Genomic DNA, 24994 nt, shown 5'->3' with positions numbered 1-24994 from the left:
CGCGCTATGCATTCTGGGATATGTTGGGCCACGAAGTCTACACCGCCACATCCTTAAAATTCAGGGAAATTAAGGACGCATTTGAGGGCCGCATTTCGAGCAGCCTTTGAATTGGGACAGCCTTCATCGCGTCGCTGTGACGTAATCGGCCTTAAAATGCGGCCTTTAAGGCTGCAGACCCTGAATTGGGATACAGCCTCAGACGGCAGGTGTGAACTTTGATTTTGAGCTGTCCACTTTTGATTGGCTCACTCAAGACACATGTTAATGTAGGCAGTGACTGAAATAAGATTTATTTTAACTCGTCTGTCTTAATAGTTTCTAACATATAAATTAACCACCCCGTCCACTCGATGTTTTGGGCCTTTTCAGCTTAATTTGGCCAAACTTTTATTGAATGCTTAGTAACGTTTGACGTAAATGTCACAGAACCACAGTTGATTGCTTTGACTTTGGAAATGACTCATACCGTTACATGTAAAACAAGAGTTTTTAATGAGAGTTTTTTTGCTCACTCAGTGTCTCTTTGTGTGTTACTGAATGCAAACAGTGGACTGCTGGGAGGGCCCCGGGGAGCCAATCATTTACCACGGCTGGAGCAGGACGACGAAGATCAAGTTTGAGGATGTGGTCAGAGCGATAAACGAGCACGCTTTTGTCACCTCAGAGTAAGAATCAAAACAACCAGACGTGTTACTCAAAAAATGCTGCCTTTGACTGCTGTTAGATCTGAATATAAGCTGATGTTGGATCCAGATACATCAAAGGTCTGAGCTAAACTGCAGAAGCAGCGATTCAAGAACTTTTTGTCCGCCTCTTAATTCATTGGGAAGGATTCTGTTTTTTCATTGGACCATTCAGAACCATCTCGGTAACCGCGTCTCGTTGTCTCAGGTTCCCGGTGATTCTGTCCATAGAGGAGCACTGCCCCATAGATCAGCAGCGTCAGATGGCTCGTATTTTCAGAGAAGTATTTGGAGACAAACTGCTGATCGAACCCGTGGAGCACCTGGCCGAGCAGCTGCCTTCACCCACGCAGCTGAAGGGCAAGATCATACTGAAGGTAACGTGGTCTGAGCGCATCCACGCGTCCGTGGAAACGACTTGTCATAGATTCCTGAAAACGGCGCTCTCCTTGTTTTCTTTGAGCAGCACAAGAAGATCAACATGGAGGGAGGATTCACCGTCAAGGATGTTAGAAAGGGACAGAAAGAAGGAGACCTGGAGATCTGGGACCCTGTGGATCAGGTATTACCCACATATCAGTGTGTGCCATTGATAAGAGAGCAGGGCTCTAGACTAACTTTTTGACATGGGCGCACCGGTACGCCTAACTTTAAAACTTTAGGCGTACTGGCACAAAAGTTTTTCAACCGCATCGCTTAACACCGCAGTTTTACATGTGCACCTTCTTCGGGGGGTGTGATTTTTATCGTGGTGGAAGCAAAACAGCAAAAGTCAGAGGGAATTCATGAGACATTGATCAAATGTGAAGCTAGTTTGCTGCTTCTTTTGCTGCTGGCTCGGCGAATTTTAGTTGGAGAAAGACAAAACCTGAAGCTCAGAATCAGCGCAAAAAAGACATAAACACAGCGCGGACCCGACGCAACAGAAACGCTAAGCTCCGACAGCGTATCCGTGTACGAGCCGTCGGGTGAGAAAGCCAAGAAAGACAAAGCTGATTCTGATGCGTCGGGTCTGTGTTTACGTCTTTGTGTGGAATCCGTTAATGACTTGATATCGCTTTATTCAAGCTACTCACCTCTCTCTTCCACCTGCACTTTCAACTGAACCACGGCCAATCAGAGAGGTCCCGCCCCTGACTATCTCTGATTGGTTTAGTCCACGATAGGGGCATAATGTGTGTCTGTTGTTGACCACACGGAGAGTTGCAGAGATTTTATTTTTATTTTTTTCTGTGTGACCGAACAGTTGGTCGCCAGGGTTTTAATAGTTTTGCAATTTTCATTAGTTTTTATTTTTATTTAGTTTTGACTTCAGATTTTCAATTTTATATTAGTTTTAATTAGTTTTTACCAATTGTTTGCTAGTTTAGTTTTTATTTTTTTGAAAATCCTTAGTTTCAGTTTAGTTTTGATTAGTTTCAGTTATAGTTTTAGTCGTGTTTGCAATAATTAAGTGTAACAAAATCCCAGTTTCATCATATCAGTCATTCTGCTCATCCTTGGGTATGTTGCTATTCCAGCTACCATACTGCACCCTGGACAGGTCGCCTGTCTGTCGCAGGGCTAACACGCAGAGACAGACAACTCACATTCCCACCTATGGGTTCTTTAAATAAATAAATAAAGGCAGATGAACAACCATTGATACCAGGCAACTATAAAATGTATATCTTGGCCCCAATGAGACTATTAACTCTTGCAGCACCGGGTGTTCGTAATTTTTGTTCAAGTGAATTGATAAACTTTTTGAAGGTAATTGACTCACACAGTTGTGTAGATATCCCCGTCCTGTTGTCTCGGGATGCATCACGCTGCCTTGCCTGGGGTTAGCTTCTGTTTTCTGGGGATGAGGGTTGAGTGTGCTCCCTTACCTTCTCAAGCTAAGCTAGGTTAGCCTTCTTGTGTGAGCTTTTCAAGTGCACTTTAAGGTTTGTGGGATTTTTTTCCCTTTAGAAATGTCCCTCATAATTTGTCTGTTTCCACTACAAGACACTTGCTTTATCCAAAACACAGTCATATTCAAAGTCATATTTCCTGACATGATTCTGCGCGTGGACGGAGCAGCAACACAGACGACTCGACTAACGTGCTGCCACCTGCTGGCATAATGAGACACAGCAAGAAAAAATTCTGGAAACTAGACTTGACTATTGTGTGACACGCACACATCAATGAAAACTAAACACATTTTTGCTATAAATTCAGTTAATTTTAGTTAGTTTTGTGAACACTAATTATAGTTTTAGTTAGTTTTCCTTTTTTTGTTTTTGTTTTTATTTCCGTTAACGAAAATGTTTTTTCACTTCTAGTTTTCGTTATTTCGTTAGTTTTCGTTAACGATAATAACCTTGTTGGTCGCACAGGTGTGACCAATTTTTTTTTTTTAGTCGCACCACGGAAAAATTTGGTCGCATTTGCGACCAAATTGGTCGCACTCTAGAGGCCTGGAGAGGTTTGAGGTTTTGAGATGAAATGTGTTCAGTTATGTCATTTAAATGTAGCTAAATCCAGTCAAATCCAATGAATTTCTCTGGATTCAGGCCTGACGGTTCTTGATACTTTTTGCCTCTATTATGATAATATAGTGTTGAACAGCTGCGTTAGTACTGTAGCGTAACAAACGGACTCGTGTCTGCGCTATGCTGTGTGCTCATGTGCGTCTGTAATTTTTTGACTTCACTGAGCGAAAGCAGCGCCCGACGCTTTGTGTCCCTGTCGCTCTTTGAAAAGCTTCCTGAACAAGTGGCATGTTTTGCATGGGAAGGTGTAAATGTTCATTTCTCTCTGTCAGCGCTGGAACAAGCACTACTGTGTGATCTCTGACGACAAGCTGTACTACGCAGAAGAGTACGAGGATGAGGAAGAGGATCCCAGGAAGGTAAAAACCAAAGTTTAGTAGCAAACTTCAAATATCAGGTTTATGCATCTTTTTTGCGCATGTGGTGCAATGAGCTGTAAAGAAGCGAAAAGGGGATGTTGAATGATGTCTTATATTAAAAGTTGCAATAGATTAGTTATTATTTCTACTAAGTATATGGTTTTAAAACAGAAAAATAGCTCCTGATTCATTTGATTCTTGTAATAAAAAATAGCATTTTATGATTATAGATGACTAAGCTCGAGTTTATTATAATATTCATCTTGTGATAATTTCACTCGTCATTAGCGAGAAATGCTGGAGCCCTAACCCTGACTCCTTCAGCTCCAAGTTATTAACAGAACTTTCACAATAATTTAGAAAAGTGCTGATAGAAAGTTTGTTTTTGTGACGTTTCAGTATCAGGACCTTCACTGCTCGGAGCCGTGGTTCCACGGTCGCATGAAGGAAGGCAGGCAGATGGCCGAGCGGCTGATCCAAGATTACTGCATAGAGACCAGCGGACGAGACGGCACCTTCTTGGTCCGACAGAGCGATACCTTCGTTACAGACTATACGCTCTCCTTCTGGTACAGTGTCCCATGTTTTTTTTTCATCAGATTTACACACCAGCACTAATTTCTGTTTGTCCTTCCCCCTCTGTGTTCGCTCTCTAAGGGTGGGACCTCGGCGTGATGTAGCATAGGAAACGAGAAGGGCGAGAGATTAATGTGAAGTTTGCTCTGCTGTGAGAATGTGTCTTGTAGTGTGTTATACTCGCTATCTGACCATCACATCTCCGACTCCATGGTGGAAAGCACAGACGCTGTGTGGGATTTTTAAGAAATATTAAGAAATGATATAAAATGTGCACTATATAAAACAGTCAGTAAATCAACAATAAGCAGTGTTGGGAAGGTTACTTTTAAAATGTATTCCATTACAGATTACAGAATACATGCCCCAAAATGTATTCTGTAACGTATTCCGTTACGTTACTCAATGAGAGTAACGTATTCTGAATACTTTGGATTACTTAATATATTATCATGCTGTTTACAACTACATGAATGTACTATTGCTGTGATTTATTACTGTTACTGAAGGTCCGCGGCTCCGAACCGTAGTAAAGGGACCTCTGGCTAATACGGTGGGTTCTGTGTCGGGCTCGTAGCCGAAAACTAGCTTTACTTTGTTGTCTGGGTCAACTTTGCTAGCAGAGACAGAGAGAGGCGTTGAAAGGCTGCTCCAACAGAACTTATTGTTTCAGAGGAAAACACGAACACGGTGTACAGTCGAGTCTTAATAGCTTACTTACAGCTGGGCTCGTCAGGCTCTCTTCTTGGCTGCAGTGGTTATTATTATATTTACATGCTTCCAGCTCCCGTTTTTGCTCGATGACAGCTCGTACTTTTCCTTTTTCTCCCTCCCTCGCTCACAGACACATAACGTGTATGGCAGTCCATTCTCCCTGCAGCACGGACTACACTGCCCATGATGCTACATTCTTTAGAGCTATACCTGTAGCATTCTGCCTGTTAGCTTAGCACAACAACAACAAAAAGGCCTCTCTCACCCAGGAAACACGCAGAGAGAGAGTCACCCTGTAACCATGGCAACCGTAACGCTGCCGCCTGGAACAACAGAACGTAGCTGTCAAACAAAACCCAAACAGTCCTGACCCGCCACAATATGAAACAGGGAAGTACCGCAGTGTAATCCATTTATTTCAACAAAGTAACTGTATTCTAAATACCACCTTTTTAAACGGTAACTGTAACGGAATACAGTTACTCATATTTTGTATTTTAAATACGTAATGGCGGTACATGTATTCCGTTACTCCCCAACACTGACAATAAATAAACACTAAAATACACAATAAACCTGAATACTAAAAAAATTGACCGTCACCTGACAGCCTGAGTCATGCAGTGATGTGGCTCTAATCTGAGCTGCTGTTAACTGCAGAGTTCTGATAAGCCTGAAGAATTTCTTCCTGTTTAGGGCTTATAGGAGTCATCTGTGTTCAGTAGTTTTTGCACTTAAACAACCTTCCTTGAGGTTTCTGTGCTCATTAATGATGAATAGGAATATTGACTTTATACAACATAACTAATGACCTTAACCACTAAATGAATTCCACTAATAAAATCATCATTTACATGAAGGAAAAACAGAAAATTCAAATTTTCCATCCATCTTCATCCGCTTTATCCGGGGCCGGGTCGCGGGGGCAGCAGCCTAAGCAAAGAGGCCCAGACCTCCCTCTCCCCAGCCACCTCCTCCAGCTCATCCGGGGGAACACCAAGGCGTTCCCAGGCCAGCCGAGAGATATAATCTCTCCAGCGTGTCCTGGGTCTGCCCCGGGGCCTCCTCCCGGTGGGACATGCCTGGAACACCTCACCCAGGAGGCGCCCAGGGGGCATCCTTACCAGATGCCCAAACCACCTCAGCTGGCTCCTTTCGATGTGGAGCAGCAGCGGCTCTACTCTGAGCCCCTCCCGGATGGCCGAACTTCTCACCCTATCTCTAAGGGAGATGCCAGCCACCCTTCGGAGGAAGCTCATTTCCGCCGCTTGTATCCGCGATCTCGTCCTTTCGGTCACTACCCACAGCTCGTGGCCATAGGTGAGGGTAGGGACGTAGATCGACCGGTAAATTGAGAGCTTCGCTTTTACACTCAGCTCCCTCTTCACCACGACGGACCGGTGCAGCGTCTGCATTACTGCAGCTGCAGCCCCAATCCGTCTGTCGATCTCCGGCTCCCTTCTCCCATCACTCGCGAACAAGACCCCGAGATACTTGAACTCCTCCACTTGGGGCAGGACCTCATCCCCGACCCGGAGTGGGCACTCCACCCTTTTCCGGCTGAGAACCATGGCCTCAGATTTGGAGGTGCTGATCCTCATTCCCGCTGCGTCACACTCGGCTGCGAACCGCTCCAGTGCGAGCTGGAGGCCCTCACCCGATGAAGCCAACAGAACCACATCATCCGCAAAGATCAGAGATGAGATCCTGAGGCCACCAAAGCGAAAGCCCTCCGCCACTTGGCTGCGCCTAGAAATCCTGTCCATAAAAATTATGAACAGAACCGGTGACAAAGGGCAGCCCTGGCGGAGCCCATCACCCACCGGGAACGAGTCCGACTTATTGCCGGCAATGCGAACCAAGCTCTTGCAACGGTTGTATAGGGATCGAATGGCCCGTAGCAATGGGCCAGACACCCCATACTCCCGCAACACCTCCCACAGGACACCCCGAGGGACACGGTCGAATGCCTTCTCCAAGTCCACAAAACACATGTAGACTGGTTGGGCAAACTCCCATGCACCCTCAAGCATCCTCGAGAGGATGAAGAGCTGGTCCAGTGTTCCGCGACCAGGACGAAAACCGCATTGTTCCTCCTGCATCAGAGGTTCGACTAGCGGACGAACTCTCCTTTCCAGCACTCTGGCATAGACTTTCCCGGGGAGGCTGAGGAGTGTGATCCCCCTGTAGTTGGAACACACCCTCCGGTCCCCCTTCTTAAAGATGGGGACCACCACCCCGGTCTGCCAATCCACGGGTACTGCCCCTGATCTCCACGCAACATTGCAGAGGCGTGTCAGCCAGGACAGCCCTACAACGTCCAGAGCCTTCAGGAACTCGGGGCGGACCTCATCAACACCAGGGGCTCTGCCACCAAGGAGTTGTTTAACTGCCTCAGTGACCTCGCCCCCAGAAATTGGCGGGTCATTCCCCTCATCCCCAGACTCTGCTTCCTCCTTGGAAGACGCGTCAGTGGGATTAAGGAGGTCCTCGAAGTATTCCTTCCACCGCCTGACAATTTTCTCAGTCGACGTCAGCAGCGCTCCGCCAGCACTATACACAGTGCAGGTAGAGCACCGCTTTCCCCTCCTGAGACGCCTGACGGTTTGCCAGAACCTCTTCGAGGCAGTCCGAAAGTCTTTTTCCATGGCCTCTCCGAACTCCTCCCACACCCGAGTTTTTGCTTCAGCCACTGCCCGAGCCGCATTCCGCTTGGCCTGTCGATACCTGTCGGCTGCCTCCGGAGTCCCACAGGCTAACCAAGCCCGATAGGACTCCTTCTTCAGCCTGGTGGCTCCCTTCACCTCTGGTGTCCACCATTTGGTTCGGGGATTACCACCACGGCAGGCACCAACCACCTTGCGGCCGCAGCTCAATGCAGCAGCTTCGGCAATGGAGGCGCTGAACATGGTCCATTCGGACTCGATGTCCCCCGCCTCCCTCGGAATGCTGTTGAAGCTCTGCCGGAGGTGTGCATTGAAGATCTCGCGGACTGGGGCCTCTGCTAGTCGTTCCCAGCACACCCTCACTACACGTTTAGGTGCACCAGGTCTGTCCAGCGTCCTCCCCCGCCACCTGATCCAACTCACCACCAGGTGGTGATCAGTTGACAGCTCAGCCCCTCTCTTTACCCGAGTGTCCAGAACATATGGTCGCAGGTCTGGTGATACGATTACAAAATCGATCATCGACCTACGGCCTAGAGCGTCCTGGTGCCACGTGCACTTATGGACACTCTTATGTTCGAACAAGGTGTTCGTTATGGCCAAACTGTGATTAGCACAGAAGTCCAATAACAAAGCACCGCTCGGGTTCAGATCAGGGAGGCCGTTCCTCCCAATCACGCCCCTCCAGGTCTCGCTGTCGTTACCCACGTGAGCATTGAAGTCTCCCAGCAGGACAACAGAGTCTCCAGGTGGAGCACCTTCCAGCACCCCCCCCAGGGACTCTAAGAAGGCTGGGTACTCCGAACTGCCACTCGGCGCATAAGCGCAGATGACAGTCAGGACCCGTTCCCCGACCCTAAGGCGCAGGGAACAAACCCTCTCGTCCACCGGGAAAAACCCCAACGTACCGGCAGCAAGCCGAGGGGATATTAAAATACCCACCCCAGCCTGCCGCCTCTCACCAGGGGCAACTCCAGACTGAGACAGAGTCCAGCCCCTCTCCAGGAGACTGGTTCCAGAGTCCAAGCCGTGCGTAGAGGTGAGCCCGACTATATCTAGCTGGTACCTCTCAACCTCACGCACTAACTCAGGCTCCTTCCCCACCAGAGAGGTGACATTCCATGTCCCTATTGCCAGTCTTGGCAGCCGGGGGTCAGTCCGCCAGGGCCTCCGCTCCTGGCCGCCACCCGGCACACAATGCACCCGACCCCTATGGCGCCTCCTGCGGGTGGTGGGCCTGCGGGAGGATGGGCCCGTGTCTCCTCTTCGGGCTGTGCCCGGCCGGGCCCCATGGACTAAGGCCCGGCCACCAGACGCTCGCCCTCGGGCACCCTCCCCGGGCCTGGCTCCAGGGCGGGGCCCCGGTAACCCTATCCCGGGCAGGGTAAACTGTTCCCTCTGTGTTTTTTTCATAGGGGTCTTCTGAATCGCTCTTTGTCTGGTCCCTCACCCAGGACCAATTTGCCATGGGAGACCCTACCAGGGGGCAAAAGCCCCCAGACAACATAGCCCCTGGGATCCCTGGGACACACAAACCCCTCCACCACGATAAGGTTGCGATTCACGGAGGAGTCAAATTTTCCCACTTTAGTTAAAATAGGATTGTTGATTATCTGCAATAATTTGTTTGCCAGCAGTGAGATCACACATCCCTGTCCTTCCATGCGCTTTCACAGAGGTGGGTTTCAAAGCGGCTTGCAGAGGCAACAGCAGTTGTTAGCAGGCTAAAGCAGTTTAACTGACACATTTTATATCAGCTGCCAGGATAGCTAACTGAGCTTGGCTTCACGCTGTGTTCGATTTGTGTGGTTCAAAGAGGATCTATTATTATTTTTATTCTTGGACTTAATCTACCTTTCCTCAATTTAAAGTTTAACGTAATGTGACATTAATGTAAGGCACTGAAATCATCCTCTGTGTGAAAGAAGCAGTTTTAGCTGATTGGCTGCGCTTCACAAATGGAAGGTTTGAACAGCAAATGGGCGGGGCTTCTGTGCTCACAGCCAGAGCTGTGTGCCTTAGATAGATGATGCTGGAGAGATCCTCTCTATCATACACAACCAAGACTAAAAATAAAGTGTCTACTTCCTGGTGTGTCACAGTTTGCATTAAAGCTGCACCTAAATTTAAACCAGAGAGGAAAGGAAAGAACAAAATGAGAGCGTAATTGAAAAGCTGGTGGTGATGTCTATAAAACCCAACAAAAGGGTGAAAAATCCAGGGAATGAAATTCCAACAAAAGTCCTCAGCTTGAGGATAATGAGGGAAAACTCACAGAAGGGGTCACAGCAGTGAAAACAGACCATCCAACAGAGACCACGGGAAAGACTGGACACACACACACACAAAAATAATGGATTGCATTTATATAGCGCTTTTCTAGGCACCCAAAGCGCTTTACAATTCCACTATTCATTCACTCCCACATTCACACACTGGTGGAGGCAGCTACAGTTGTAGCCACAGCTGCCCTGGGACAGACTGACAGAAGCGAGGCTGCTATATCGCGCCATCGGCCCCTCTGGCCAACACCAGTAGGCGGTAGGTGAACACAACGACTGAGACTGTCCAAGCCGGAGCTCGAACCGGCAACCTTCCGGTTACAAGACAAACTGCCAAGTCTTTTTTGTTTTTGTTTTTTATAGATCAAGGCCTGAGTAACCCAACCTTAAGTGTTTATTAAGGTGTTTGTCACATAGATATAAAACAAGCTCAGAGATTAAGTGGGTGTTATAGACAGGGTGATTAGTTTATGTAAAAATGTTGTTTGTTGTTGTTCTGGTTTACGTGCTGAAAATGGTTTTTATTTGTGTATGTTCAATGTGTTAGACTTGTACATAGTTAACCATATATGATCAAATAATGTTGAATCCTGGATATGGATTTGTAAGCAATGAAATTTGAAATAAGGGGGTAGGAACAAGAAAAGTGTAAACTTCATCCTACTCCTTTTCGAGCACACGCATTCTGTAGACAAAGAAATATACATGAAAACTTGATGATTTTTAAGTTTTGTTTTTTTTTCTGTTGTTATTTCAATTATATTTGCATGTTCGAAATAAATTATATCTATCTATCTACAATTGCCCCACACACACACTGTGTAGTGGGGATTGAACACAGGAGTTTGGAGACACAAATGAAACTGTTAAGGACAACGAGACAGTGGAGGAAGTAAAACCTAACTATCAAAGTAAAACAGGAAACCAACAATAGCCATAACTGAAACAAGGAAACGCTGAAACATGAATGAACTTCTAGAGGGGGAACATGGAAAAGTGAGCGCGAAGGAGAAAACTACAAATAACTACAAATACAAGAACCAAGGACCAGAAAACACAAAGGACTGAAGTCATTCCTAGAAAATCACGAAGTAAACAGAAACCAGACACTCAGTAATTTAATAAGGAAACAAGGTCAGTAGAACAATGACGAAATAAAAACTGTAATCCAAACGTTACACTTTTGAACAGAAAATACAAACTGAGGGCGCCGGTTCAGCTCGGTGGGATAAGCAGCCGGCCTGGGCTCCAATACGACCCTCAGCTCTTTGTTGTCTGTCCTGTCAGGCTTCACTGCATCTATCAAAATAAGGCCGAAAACACGTTTAAACTCAAATGGAAACTCGGACTAGAATATATTCAATTTGAATTCAGTTATATTTATGATTGGGAATAAAGAGAAGCTGAACAGGTCAGCTGTAAACACTTTGGTAGCTTCATGTTTCTGCTACACTGGAGAAGAAAGCTTGATGTCGATGTCATCATTTCTGTCATTTGTTTGCACGTGTTTCAGGCGAGGCGGGAGGGTGCAGCACTGTCGCATTCGCTCCGTCACAGAGGGCGGACACACCTCCTTCTACATGACGCCAAACCTGCACTTTCCCAGCGTGTACGCCCTGATCCAGCACTACAAAGACAGCCCGCTGCGCTGCCAGGACTTTGAGCTGCGCCTCACCGATGCCGTACCAAAACCCGACTCACATCTGCAAGAAGGGTTTGTCCCACGGTGCTAAAATGCATCACACACATCACAGGGTGCTGAATCATTTTGCAGCGTGATGAGAAATAACGAGTTAATCATTCACAACTTCTCAGCTTATAATAAAAAACCAAACCCATGTTTGATGCAGGGCTCCACATCGATGTTCAGTTTTAGTTGTGTTACTGTAGCTAAGCTCACATCTCACATTCAGTCCCACACACATATGCGTAGCTTCTGTTTCTCACTTTCACACTTTCACACATGCACACCCACGGACGGGTAGTCACTGCCCTCTCACTTCTTTCAGCCTTTTTTAAGAGCATGGAAGAAAGAAAACTCCTGTTTCTGTCAAAGCCAAGCCATCATCTGATAAACAGACATGCTGCATAAATAGAATAGAATAGAATTCAACTTTATTGTCATTGCACATGTCACAAGTACAAGGCAACGAAATGCAGTTTGCATCCACCCAGAAGTGCTTTAGCCATGATATAGATATATAGAGGCTATATACAGTGCTAGTGGTTGTGAATGTGTAAGGGTGTAACCCTCCTTGTGTTTGTGTGGAGCAGGTGGTTCTACGGTAACCTGAGCAGAGGTCAGGCAGAGGATTACCTAATGAGGATTCCCAGAGATGGAGCTTTTCTCATCCGGCAGAGAGAAGGAGAACCAGACTCCTTTGCCATCACATTCAGGTGCCGTGCTAATTCAACAAATTCAATTCAATTCAATTTTATTTATATATCGCAAAATCACAACAAAAGTCGCCTCAAGGCGCTTCATAGATACAGAGAAAAACCCAACAATCATATGACCCCCTATGAGCAGCACTTTGGCGACAGTGGGAAGGAAAAACTCCCTTTTAACAGGAAGAAACCTCCAGCAGAACCAGGCTCAGGGAGGGGCGGGGCCATCTGCTGCGACCGGTTGGGGCGAGAGAAGGAAGACAGGATAAAGACATGCTGTGGAAGAGAGACAGAGGTTAATAACAGATATGATTCAACACAGAGAGGTCTGTTAATACATAGTGAGTGAGAAAGGTGACTGGAAAGGAAAAACTCAATGCATCATGGGAATCCCCGGCAGCCTACATCTATTGCAGCATAACTAAGGGAGGATTCAGGGTCACCTGGTCCAGCCCTAACTATATGCTTTAGCCAAAAGGAAAGTTTGAAGCCTAATCTTGAAAGTAGAGATAGTGTCTGTCTCCCGAATCCAAACTGGAAGCTGGTTCCACAGAAGAGGGGCCTGAAAACTGAAGGCTCTGCCTCCCATTCTACTTTTAAATACTCTAGGAACAACAAGTAGGCCTGCAGAGCGGGAGCGAAGTGCTCTAATAGGGTGATATGGTACTACAAGGTCATTAAGATAAGATGGGGCCTGATTATTTAAGACCTTGTATGTGTGTCTCCACTGAAATGTGTCCTTTCATAAAGGGTGAAATAAAGTTGATGACCCCTCATTATGTAACTGTAATCTCCATAAAAACGTTCCATTAATTCAGACACTGATCCATTAGTGACAAAGTTGGGCTAAAATGTGTTTTCCAACCTAAATCTGATGATCAGGGTGACAGAGCCACACTGCCACCGTGAGCATCTGCATAACGCGTTTCGTACTGCAAACATAACTATTTGTTATCAACTTCTGTCATTCAGAGGTGACGGTAAGGTGAAACACTGCCGCATCCAGAAGGAGGGCAACATGTATCTGCTGGGCACCACTACGGAGTTCGAGAGCCTCGTGGAGCTGGTCGGCTACTTTAGGAAGAAACCGCTGTATCGCAAGATTAAGCTACGTTACCCGGTCACGCCCGAGCTGGTCGACCGCTTCAGCACAGTGAGTTTCAAGAGATTCTGCCACTGTTGCAATAAGTTTGTGGAAACTAGTGAATCGTTTGCTTGAGAAACAGGTAATTATGGTAGCACCAAGAGTTCAAACACACTAACAGCTAGAAAACTCAAGGAAACTCGCTGTTTTTGGTTTTTGCACTAATGCAATGGAACAGCTGCGGACGTGTCAAGCTAAGAGTAAATGGCGATTATGAATCGTGTGATTGAAACACACATTACCTTGCATCTTTGTCTGCAGTGTTACATCCTCACTGCGTGTGACTCTGGAGAGTGTAATTGTCCTCTCAGAGCCACCATAGAATTTTCTAAAAAAAAAACACCCACACAAATAAAAGGAGAAACAAAAATCAGTATTTGATCACTTATTATATTTACTGCCATGTTAGTTGTAGAGTTCCTGCTCGTCTCTGACTGTAAATTAGGAAAGTTTGTGGCAAAGCCAGTAAATTCCTCAGTGTTCAAAATACGTGGTGATCAGTCTGAGGAAAGTTTATCATTTTAAACTCAGAACATTTACTGTAGTTTCACTTTGCTTACTATTTTAGCACCACTACAGAACATTTCAGGTCAGCGTCAGGTCATGATATCCTCCTAACAGTGCGCTGTGTTTCACAGGAGAAGAACTGTGCCTCTTTATATGATGTGAAGACGTATGTGGAGCCCAATGAGATCGAGCCCTCGCTGGTGTGTATGCAGTCAGATTTGGTCATGTGGTGTGTTGTCGAGATTTCTTTGATTATCGTTCCTTTAACAGTCTCAGTTCTATGTGTTTGTCTCCTTTAGCCTAAAAATACTGTCAAGGCATTATACAGCTACCAGGCGAGGAGGCCAGATGAGCTGAGCTTTCAACAAGGAGCTTTGATACACAACGTGTCCAAAGAGGCTGATGGATGGTGAGTCCACACGCAAGTTTGTGTCTTTGCATGTACGCGGTTGGCATGGCCACGGACTGATATAGTGACAGATGTGGAGAAGGCCCTCCGCCCTCCACAGTAGAGATCGGACTCCAATTAGAAGTGACATGAAGTTGCTTTTTGTCTTTGCTGATGTATCTTAATGTAACAACTTTGTGTTGATTTTTAGCTAGTTTGTGTGTTTCTTTGGGCGTCTTGGTGTCTTCTTATTTCTGTCTTTTTGTGCTTTTTTTTCTTGTTGTGTCTGTTTTAGATGTTTTGTGTCTCATTGTAGCGCTTTTGGTCTCTTTGTGGTAGTTACCAATGTTCCCTCTAAGCTGCACGCGTGCGCAATTGTGCATTGCTGGCACAGTCTCTGCACAGAAAATCTGCGTTGCGCACAAAAGAAATCTGACCTGAATTGAAATTAAAATTAAAACTTTAACAATTCTGTTTTGCATTGTTAGTCAGTGACTGGCTGCTCCTGTATGGGATTAGATCGATGCCGCCTTATCCCATAGTCCAGCCGATGATGCGATTCACATTCGTATATATATGTGGTTGACGGGCTATGACAGCGTCTTTATGTGCCGACCCCGGTGTTTTAGCGAGCAAAGCAGCTGATGTGGAGTGAAGCCACGTTAATGACAACGTGTACAACCATTGGAGATGTGAGCAGGACAGACGGAACAACTGACGGAAAAAGTGTGGACTTTATAACTTAGACTTAGACTTAGATCCTCCCGCGCCGATCGGCGCATCAGGCGACAAGAGAACGCCATCGAACTCGGTCTATCGCAGTTGTTGCTTCATCCCATGACAGTTCGACTGAACGTAAATCTTCAAGGAAAGTCCTCCTCCATGTTATTTTAGGTCTTCCTCGCCGTCTCTTTCCATTCTTCGGGTTCCACAGAACCGCGACACGGGCAGGTCTCGGGTCCGGTAGCCGAAGGATGTGACCGGCAAATCTGAACCGACGCTTGGCGACTTGGACATGGAGCGGCTCTACTCCCGCACGGCGATATACTTCTTCATTGGTAACGCGATCCCGATATGTGATCTTGAGCAGCCGTCGAAGACAACGTTGTTGGAAGACGTCAAGATGGCGGTTGATCTTTGCAGTTGATTTCCAAGTCTCCGCTGCATACAGTGCCGTCGGTATAACGATGGTCTTCAGGAGCCGCAACTTGGTTGATAAAGGCAGTGCGGTGGTCATCCATATAGGTCGTAATCGTTGAAAGGCATGGACTTTATAGCAGTTTTTAAACTGTGTTGATCGGCCACGTAAAACCAGAGTTATGATAAAAATATCTGCAATGTTTGTTTTTCTTCCTGAACACTGTCGTTGTTCATATTTACTGCGGGAAGAAACGGTAAAAACGGCGTTTTATAAGGAAAACGCTCGAAAGCCTGTGAGCAAAAACAACACCAAACCCCTCCCTCCGCCCCTTTCCTATTGGTGGAAAAATGTACCATGTCGACCAATCAAAAAATGATATGGCAACATGGCATTTAGTTGTTTAGGAAGAGGGAAGTTTTAGGAGTGACGGCGGTGCTTTGAGATGTGAGAGATTTGCCACGTTTAGCACAAATCTTGTGTAGTTAGTGTGTAGTGTAGTCAATAGTTTTGTTGTGTGTGTCAGAACAATGAGGCGACTGCTGAATGTTACAGCAGTGATACATCTGCTGTTGTCAGGCCTGCAGGTATCAGGCTGTTGTTCTCCTTTATCTCATAGTGTGTGTGTGTTTTTTAATTTAATTTACAAATGAAATGATTCTAACAGTTACTTTAAACCCTCAGTAACCCTTACATAAACATGGCTAATTGCAAACACGGGACTTTTCACATCAACTTACACAGAAGCATCATTAAGTACAGCAACTTTATTATTTAGACTCTTTCTCTCCTACTGAGCTCTAAACTAACTTTAATAATGAACTCTGAGTCTATTAGACTCCACGTCTTACCGTTAGTGCTTTTAAATTTGATTAGTTTGACTTTATTAACAGACTACATACAAACGGACTTTCAGGGTGGATGTAATAAAATAATTAAAGCCATTTGTTGGTGCAGCTGTCTCGTAATTGGAGACCAATCTTTAAGTAACGATCTCTGACAGTGGACTTGTCTGTGTGCTTCTATTGTTCGATCCGAGACCTCGGTGCAGCATTTGATGCTGCTGACTGATTATTACACATCAAAGTGTACTGTGCTGGCTTGAACAGTGTTTAGCTGACAGATTCCAATGCGTTCATGAGTCTTCCTCACTCGCAGGAGTTATCTGTCAGACATGAGCTACATGGACTGCTGTAATTCCTTTATTCTCATGTTGTTTTGAAGGTTGTCAGAAAAGCCTTTAGTTGCTCCAAAAAACTGACAGGGACTGAAAATGGAGCCCATATATTTTCTATATTGGCTTTTCTTCCCTGTTGAATGCAGAATTTAAAATTCTCCTGACAAACAAAGGCTTGAAAGATCAGGGCTCATCATATTTTAAAGATCTTAGCACCTAACAGAGCACAATGTTCTAAGACTGCAGACTTGCTTGTAGACTCGGGCTGCTGGGGTACTTCCCATAGTGTGTTCTGTCCTTTCTCCAATTTCCTTCAATGCACATATTAAACAAACATGTAGGACTGCTTTCTTCCACTTGCACAGTATCTCTAAAATTAGAACCATCCTGTCTCAGAGTGACGTAAAATCCTTCTCATCACATACAAGGTCTTGAATATTCAGGCCCCGTCTTATCTTAAAGACTTCGTCGTACCGTATCACTCCATTAGAGCACTTCCCTCTCACACTGCGGGCTTACTTGTGGTTCTGGTGACCCTCAATCCTCCCTTTGCTGCACAGCACTAGGCTGCTGGGCTTCTCGTGATGCACTGAGTGTTTCTCGTTCAGTCTGCTCTTGTAGGAACAGTTTTCTTGCCAGTGATTGTGATGCCTTGAAGGGTGTAGCTCTCGCTCTCAGACATGTCTGGGCTTGCGTTGTTGTTGTGCATGCTAAGGAGCTTAAACACAGCTTTGTCGATGTTGCTGGCTCACCTTTATCACTGGGACTAATGCTAAAATATTGACAAACAGTAGTTGTTAAAATAGTTGGTGTACTACTTCCTGTTTCCGTGTTTCACAGCTCTCTGAGCTCAGCTGCACTTATTGCTATTAAAGACTGCTCTCTGCTGGTGTTTTTCATGCAACACATCAGTGCATCTCCATCAGTTGTTTGGTGGTTTAGTTAGTTATTGTATACCCTCCACTGAATCTTTAAGCACAGTTATGAATGAAATCCCTCTGCTGGAGGTTTCTTCCTGTTAAAAGGGATTTTTTTCCTTCCCACTGTCACCAAAGTGCTGCTCATAGGGGGGTTGTCTGGTTTTGTAAGCTCTTTGCCTCACAGTATAAAGCACCTTGAGGCGACTGTTGTTGTGAGTTGGTGCAATATAAATCAAACTAAATTGAACTGAAGTGACTCATTCTGCTCCTTACAGGTGCAGAGGAGACCACGGTGGCAAGTTACAGTTATTCTTTCCTGCTAACTACGTGGAGCCAGTGTCCACCAACGCCGAACCTGTCATCAGAGTGCAGGTAAAGATTAGAAGTCAGGTCAGAGTTCAACTGTACGGTATCTGTGTGGAAAGTGACTGAAAACGACCTCTATTTGTGATGTCTGCTAAAACAGGAAATGGAAGATAACCCACTAGGTGAACTATGTCAGGGCGTCGTGGACATCTCCAAATGCAACATTCAAAACTGTGAGTACTCGTTATCTTGGTGTGTCGCACAGTCACAATGGAAAAGCACAGTTAATATACATTACACAGCAGCGTCGTCCAGTTTAGTTTAGTCCTGAGCGTTTTTCTGTGGCTTTAACTCTAAATGTGTCATTACTGCGTTAGGGTTTGTATACACGTCGACTAAATCCTGATTCCTCAAAGTTTGAGAGTCAAACATCACTGGGCCTCTTTGTCTTCCTTTTTGTAGTGAAGAATGGTAAATACGGGAAGCCCCACGCAGTGACCTTGCAGGACCAGGATGAAGACAGTCTGCAGTTTGACTTGACTGCAGGTTCTCTGGAGGAGCTGTTTGAATGGTACAAGGTGGCATGGGACATTATTCAGAGAGCGGCGAACAAGCAGTACAGCAAGGAGCAAGAGGTGAGTGCGATACGCTTCTGTGGAAGCAGAGCCCGCATCATAAAACCCGTTGGGATGTGATTGCTGGAGGTTGCACCAAAACCAGCAGCAACCACAGACTTTGGTCACTTGCTGATTGCCACGGTTGCCTGTAGATTGCATGGAAGACATCAACTTGTATGCAAACAGTTGGGAACTAACCACCAAGCGTTAGTGAAACTGCAGCACAAAACAGAACGTTTGCATCCAAAGTTCTGCCTTTAATGCTGAAACCAACCAATGCAAATCTCACTGGTGATGGGAGGAATCTGCCCGCGACCAAAGCAATCACAAGCAGGTCTTTGGTGCAGCAGTGTATGCATCTTTGCAAGCAATATCACCTGGCAACAGCAGGTAACCTTCTGCAAGCCGTCCCTAGCAACTGGGGTGTCATCCAATGTTCTCTAGGCTTGTGTGAATGTGACTTTAAAGGAGATACAAAGTGACTACAAGTGAATACAAAGTTACTTACTAACAACTACAACGACAAAAACTGCTACAGTGAGAAATGCTCCGTTCAGTCAGTGGGGCTGGTTCTACTGGTGCTCTCTTCCTGTTAAAAGAGAGTTCTTCTTTCCCACTGTCACAAAGTGCTTGCTCACAGAGGATCACAAATGTTGTTGTAATTTGAAATCATTTAAAAATATACAAAATTAATGTAAAAACGAATAACTGAAGAAACTATAACTGCAAAGAAATGATGTAAAAGAGCATCATCTGTGTGAGCTTACAGGAAGGTTGTATATTGACCGAAGCAAAGTGCAAGATGCAAAACCACATCGGCGTCTATATTCATAGGTGGTCTGTCCACATTACAGTGCAACCAGGAAGTGACTTGTTTTTCTGTTTGATATCAGATGAAACAACAGGTGGAAGTGGAGAAGAAGGCAGAGGTCGCCAAGGAGATGTCGGAGGTGGTGGTCTACTGTCAGCCACGCAGCAAAGAGAAGGACCGCTTTGGTAAATACGTGTCAGCTCGCATGTCTAATGCAGACAGACTGCGCTTGAAGCTTTTGCACGCTGCTTTAAAATGAAACCTTGCCTCACTTATTTAATCTGAGGTTAAGAATCGAATTCATTGGTGAGTGCGGTGTTACCTTTGTAACTCCATGCCACAGTACGATGAATTCAAGCTTTGTGTTTCAATCGCTTTTCTCCAGACCTCCAGTTATAAAAGCAACGTAGTTATTGTACAAAGTGTAAAATAAAACCACAAATTTAGATCAAAAGTGCATTTTTGAGTACTGCAGGCAATACTCACACCCAGCCTTGCAGGATTAAAAAAGCATGTTTAAAGCCTGCAATGACAAACATTTCCCTGTCTAGCTTGCAACGTTGTCCTGATCGGTGGATTTATTGATAACTCATCTGTTTAGTAGATGTCACTGTGAATGACTTTGGTGTGCCACAGGGTGCTCATAACCAGTGTTGGTCAAGTTACTTGAAAAAAGTAATCAGTAACTAATTACTGATTACTTCCCCCAAAAAGTAATCCCGTTACTTTACTGATTACTTATTTTCAAAAGTAATTAATTACTTAGTTACTTAGCTACTTTTTAAAAACACGATTTACAACCTGAATAGGTGATAAAGCGATAGATCTTTCAGCCCAATTCTACTTTTTCTGCATAATCATCATACAAAATGTAATCAAATGGAAAAATCTCTTTTTAAAACTTGTTTTATTAGTTTTAATCTTTTAACTTTATGCATCAAGCAAACATTAAATTATCTGCAACATTCTCTGACTGGAAGAAATTAGTTTAACATTTAAACCTATTTTCTGCACATTCCAGCACATAAAATAAAATATTTTGTGTGATTACACTCAGTCTTTCAAATAGATGCAAGTAAAACACAGCAGAAAATAAATAAAGTCAAAGACTAGCGGTCCTGTTGCTCTATTTTCACCTGTAAAGCAGGAGTGGGGTAGGCGGAGGGTTACCCTGGTGCAGGTGTGCAGCGGTCAGTGGAAGAATCCGCGAGTTTCTCTGTGAGTTTCCCATTACGTCGTAGCTACTCGGTGCTTGCTCAGAAGTTTAGGAGTTTTTTCGCTGTGAAAAGAAGTTTTCTTCCCACGCACAACGGACACTAATGTTTTTGTCACTTTTTATGGAATCAAACTCAAAGTAAGGTCAGTACTTCCACGCTTTAAACGCTGCACGCTCATACTCTCTCTGCACTCGATATATGATCCATTGTTGATCTGCACACAGCTGTTGTCACGAACGTCGCACTCGCTTACGTCACTGTCATGAGACATTCTCGCAAAAAAATCACGGTTTTAGTAACGCAGTAACGCAGCGTTCCTACGGGAAAGTAACGGTAATCTAATTACCGTTTTTGCAATAGTAATCCCTTACTTTACTCGTTACTTGAAAAAAGTAATCGGATTACAGTAACGCGTTAAAAGTGCCTGACCGCTGCTAATCAGGGTTACTGTGTTTGGTGTGCCTGTTATGTAGGCCACACACAAACAGAAGGAGGTGACCTTTACAGGGCCAGCTGCCAAATTTCAATCAGGTATCATTTTTACCTTCTACAGGTTCAGTCTCTGTGGTGTCTCAATGAATAAGCAGATACCTTCTTCTTCATTTCTGACTTTTAGATGTTATTTTTTATGTTAGTTGGTGTCTAAACGTCCTTTCAATGACACAATTTTAAAAATATAATTGCAGTCACAAAAGCGTTTAGATACTTTTACTCAAGAGCTGGTCCCATCCTGAAACACACGTGCGTGACTCCTGTAACTACACAGTTTCTAACATTGATTTAAATGAGTCCTTCTAGCCGAGGAATTATTTGAGCTGAGGAAACGCGCCGTGTTCAGCCACAGGTTGCTGTACAAACAGGATGTGACCAAGAGGAAAGATCTAAAGACAGACGGCTTCCTGTGATGTCTCAATCTGGAAATAGATGCTAAAACTACATTCGCACCACATGATTTCTGTAGGTTCAGAATGACTCGGTGACATTTCCAAATAACAGATCTGCAATATCAGCTCCTAAACCAAATAAGCATCTGAAGGGAAAAGCGCGGTTAAATCTGAAAGCGTCTATAAACCTTTATTTAATCGCGTTGTACCTGAAACTCATTTTACAAGAAGCTTGTATGTAGCACTTATTTGATACATTTTTAAATGTGTTACTTTCAAAAACAGGAAAAGACCGATTTGACGTGGGCACAGTCACATGAAACAACGCCACGCCCACTCATTGTTAGAGCCCCAAAACCCACAATCACTCATCTCGTTTGATGAGCACCACTCATCACGTGGAGTGTGGTTACTGACAGGAAAACAGTAAGGTGTGCTGATGTGAGCAGGATTTGTATCTGATGGACCAGCTTCAAAGTTCTGTGCTTGTTGCTCATTTTTGTTGAGCGTGACATCCAGTTCAGATAAATTCAGTTAAATTTTATTCCTATGGAGCCGATCGACATCAATAGTGAGAGAAAATGTTTGCTGCTGTGTTTTGGGTTCAGTTAAAACCTTTAATGGATCATTAAAGTCACCGAACAGTGAATTATAACACAGCCTGAGACAGCTCTCTGGCTCCTCTTATTCAGCAGCATGGCACATCGACAAGTAATCGAGGGCCATTGCAGTTTTTATATGGCAGCGGACGAACTCGCCCAATGTTCTTGAGACTGTGCAAACACAAAGTGTGCAGTTGCAGTTTTTGTCTCTCTCTGATCAAAACTGACTGAACCAGCAGCAAAAGAAGATCAAAAACATCGTTTATTCCTTCTTACTTTGGCAGTTTTGCTTCCATCACGATAAAATCAGACTTCCTGCGCAGCTCTTTCTGTCTCTGTGTACTTCAAGACCAGTTTACCCTCTCAAATCTCGGTTTTCTGCATTATTCGCTTGCTTATCACGCAAAAATAACCTCCGACAAGAAAGCCTCATTTCTGCTGTTCAAAACTGAAGAAATGTAAACTTTTACAAATGATGCCAAACTGCTCTTAGCTTATTCTCAGTTACTTCCACACAAAAGCATCTGCTGTGATGCTTCCACCTCTGATAAAGTCTCACAACTGTCAGCTTTGTTTTTATACAAAGATCTAAAAAATATGGATTTGTGCTGATAAATGATCAGAATTATAATATTTCTGACAGTCTGAGTGAAAATGTGAGAGGATGGGGTTTAGATGCAGTTTAGACATGCATCCTTTCACAGTCTAGTCCCCAAAAAACCATCCCAGTTCATTTGTTTAGCTCGCTTTAACTAATTGTCAGCTCCCTCTCTTAGCAAGCAGCGAAGGTGAGGTGGCTGAACCACTGAACTCCTCCCCTCTCTCCTGCTCTGCAGACAGTTACAGCTACAAGGAGGTCCGCTCCTTCGTGGAGAACAAGCTTCCAGGAAAGAGCCGCACCAAAGACTTCCTGCAGTACAACCGCAAAGCTCTGAGTCGCATCTACCCGAAAGGCCAGCGCGTCGAGTCCTCAAACTACGACCCTTACTCGATGTGGGCGCTCGGCTGTCACATGGTGGCTCTCAACTTCCAAACAGCAGGTACAGCAGTGCTCATTTATCACACGGCGGAGGACAAAGGAGACAGTTTGAGGGCTTTTTATTCATTTTCTTATGACAAGAAAACATTCAAGTGAAGCAAAGTACAAAAACACGCTAAAATATTTGTATATATGACAGAATATACATATAAAATTAGAATAAACCTCCGCCTGTAGGTCGAGCAACACGAGGATCGGCACATGAAAGGACATGAAAATGCAGAAATAAATAAGTATGAGGAAATAAAAGTGTGAAAATGGAAAATAATAGAGGATTTAACATCCTTAATACAAGAAATCTTCTATTAGTAGTATCTGAATGCTTATTTCATTATATTACTCCACTTATATGTAGTATTTTGGCTATGAATAGCTTTATAAACCCATATATTATGTGTTTCATGGGCTGCATCCTCCTGAGGACCCGGCCTTCGCGGTCTACGTGGGTCGGGTCCTCAGAAGGTCGTGTAGGCCGGAAGTAAACGGCCGTGAAATTTGACGGTCTCGCCTTCTGATTAGCGTCACCGCTGTCTCGGTGGAGTTTAATAAACTCGGCCGTCTGCTCCTTGCTGTCTAAAATATAACAGGACACTGGTGTAAATTCTCGACCGTCTCATACTTCTGATAATCAGTTTTCTGTTTGACGTTTAGTCAGCTGTGTGAAAACCACCAGGGGGATTAATAAAGTTTTATTTTATCTAATCTAATAACTTTAATCTCAGCCAAACCGATTTACTCACGAACAAATAAAACACTGAAAAAAGCCCAACAATAACATTTTTAGGTTGTCTAAGTGACTTATATATTACGTTTAACCCGAGCAGCGAAACTCCGCGGTGATGTGAAAATGATGTGCCGGGAGTTGTGCCGTTCTCGGCGGCTTCAGTGACCCTCGAGCTCCCGGCGAGCTATCGAGCTGGTGGGTAGCAGACGTCTCCGAAAACGTCGAAGCACTTTTGCAAATATGCGATATCTTGATAAACCGAGCAGATATTTGATGTTCACACAGCTACTTTCTCGCCTGAAAATATGTTAAAAGTTTATTTTGTGACCCAGAAACATTAGTATGAGTCATTTTAAAACTTAGTAGCGGCCGCCATTGTTGGAAACTGGAGTTTGGCTGGGCCGCGCTATGAATTCTGGGATATGGTAGGCCACGAAGGACACACCCGACCCATCCTTCAAATTCGGGGAAAAGGAGGACGCATTTGTCGGCTGCATTCGGAGGAGTCTACGAATTTGGACAGCCTTCGTCGCGTCGCTGTGACGTAATCGGTCTACAAATGCGGCCTCAGGAGGATGCAGCCCATGAATTTGGACATGACCCATGTCTTTGGCCCTTTCTCAATTCTCAAGAACTCGAGTACGTACTCGCGTTCTCGGTGAGTACGGACTCGCCGAGAACGCGAGCACAGACTCGCGATTTGTACAATTGGTACACCAGCGTACTTGATGATGTCACAGGTCCGGAGTTTTTACTGCCGTCCCCTCTTAATTTAACTGTGAGTAATATGTTATGAAGCTTAACTTTAATCACAGCCGAACCGGTTTACTCAGGAACAAATAAAACACTGAAATAAACCAAACATTAACATTTAGAAGTGATCTAAGTGACTTATATATCATGTTTAACCTCAGTAGTGAAATCTCTATTAATAAAAATAGTGTACATGTACATACGTGTACATACCTTAATAAAAACAAGCAGGTGAGATGTTAGAACGCTTTTATTTTTATTTTAGTGACACTCAATACATTAGACAGATGCTGGGGTTTGTTTAACCTGAGTAGTGAAAAGACCGCGGGGGGGTTGAAAACGATGTGCCGGGAGTCGGCTGTTCTTGCCGGCTGTAATAATCCTCGACCTCGCTGTCTGCTATGGAGCTGGCGGGTCACAGACGTCTCCGAAAACATCGGAGCTCGTTTGGAAATATATGATATTTGATAAATCGAGCAGATATTTGAAGTTTACACAGCTACATTCTCGCTGGAAAAGAACTTAAAAGTTTATTTTGTGACCCAGAAAGAGTAATATTTAAAAGGTTTTAGCCCCG

The 24994-nt window shown here is 44.7% G+C and overlaps 1 protein-coding gene across 1 annotated transcript in view; it reads left to right on the top strand.

Moving 5' to 3' along the window:
* The window catches only part of plcg2 (phospholipase C, gamma 2), a 53568-nt gene that overhangs the window by 23237 nt on the left and 5337 nt on the right, over positions 1 to 24994 (top strand). Inside the window, exons 13-27 of the mRNA XM_087844191.1 lie at positions 551 to 668; positions 895 to 1063; positions 1153 to 1248; positions 3478 to 3564; positions 3964 to 4133; positions 11316 to 11516; positions 12077 to 12199; positions 13163 to 13343; positions 13973 to 14041; positions 14141 to 14250; positions 17740 to 17836; positions 17931 to 18003; positions 18233 to 18405; positions 19281 to 19383; positions 22738 to 22941. Of these exons, the coding sequence (XP_087700317.1) occupies positions 551 to 668; positions 895 to 1063; positions 1153 to 1248; positions 3478 to 3564; positions 3964 to 4133; positions 11316 to 11516; positions 12077 to 12199; positions 13163 to 13343; positions 13973 to 14041; positions 14141 to 14250; positions 17740 to 17836; positions 17931 to 18003; positions 18233 to 18405; positions 19281 to 19383; positions 22738 to 22941 (1974 nt within the window). The remainder of the gene's footprint in view (positions 1 to 550; positions 669 to 894; positions 1064 to 1152; positions 1249 to 3477; positions 3565 to 3963; positions 4134 to 11315; positions 11517 to 12076; positions 12200 to 13162; positions 13344 to 13972; positions 14042 to 14140; positions 14251 to 17739; positions 17837 to 17930; positions 18004 to 18232; positions 18406 to 19280; positions 19384 to 22737; positions 22942 to 24994) is intronic.

This window comes from Neolamprologus brichardi, chromosome 7 (assembly GCF_056152115.1).
Source record: "Neolamprologus brichardi isolate AB-2024 chromosome 7, ASM5615211v1, whole genome shotgun sequence".
In the NCBI taxonomy this organism is placed as follows: Eukaryota; Metazoa; Chordata; class Actinopteri; order Cichliformes; family Cichlidae; genus Neolamprologus; species Neolamprologus brichardi.
This window is presented reverse-complemented; position numbering and strand designations above follow the sequence as displayed.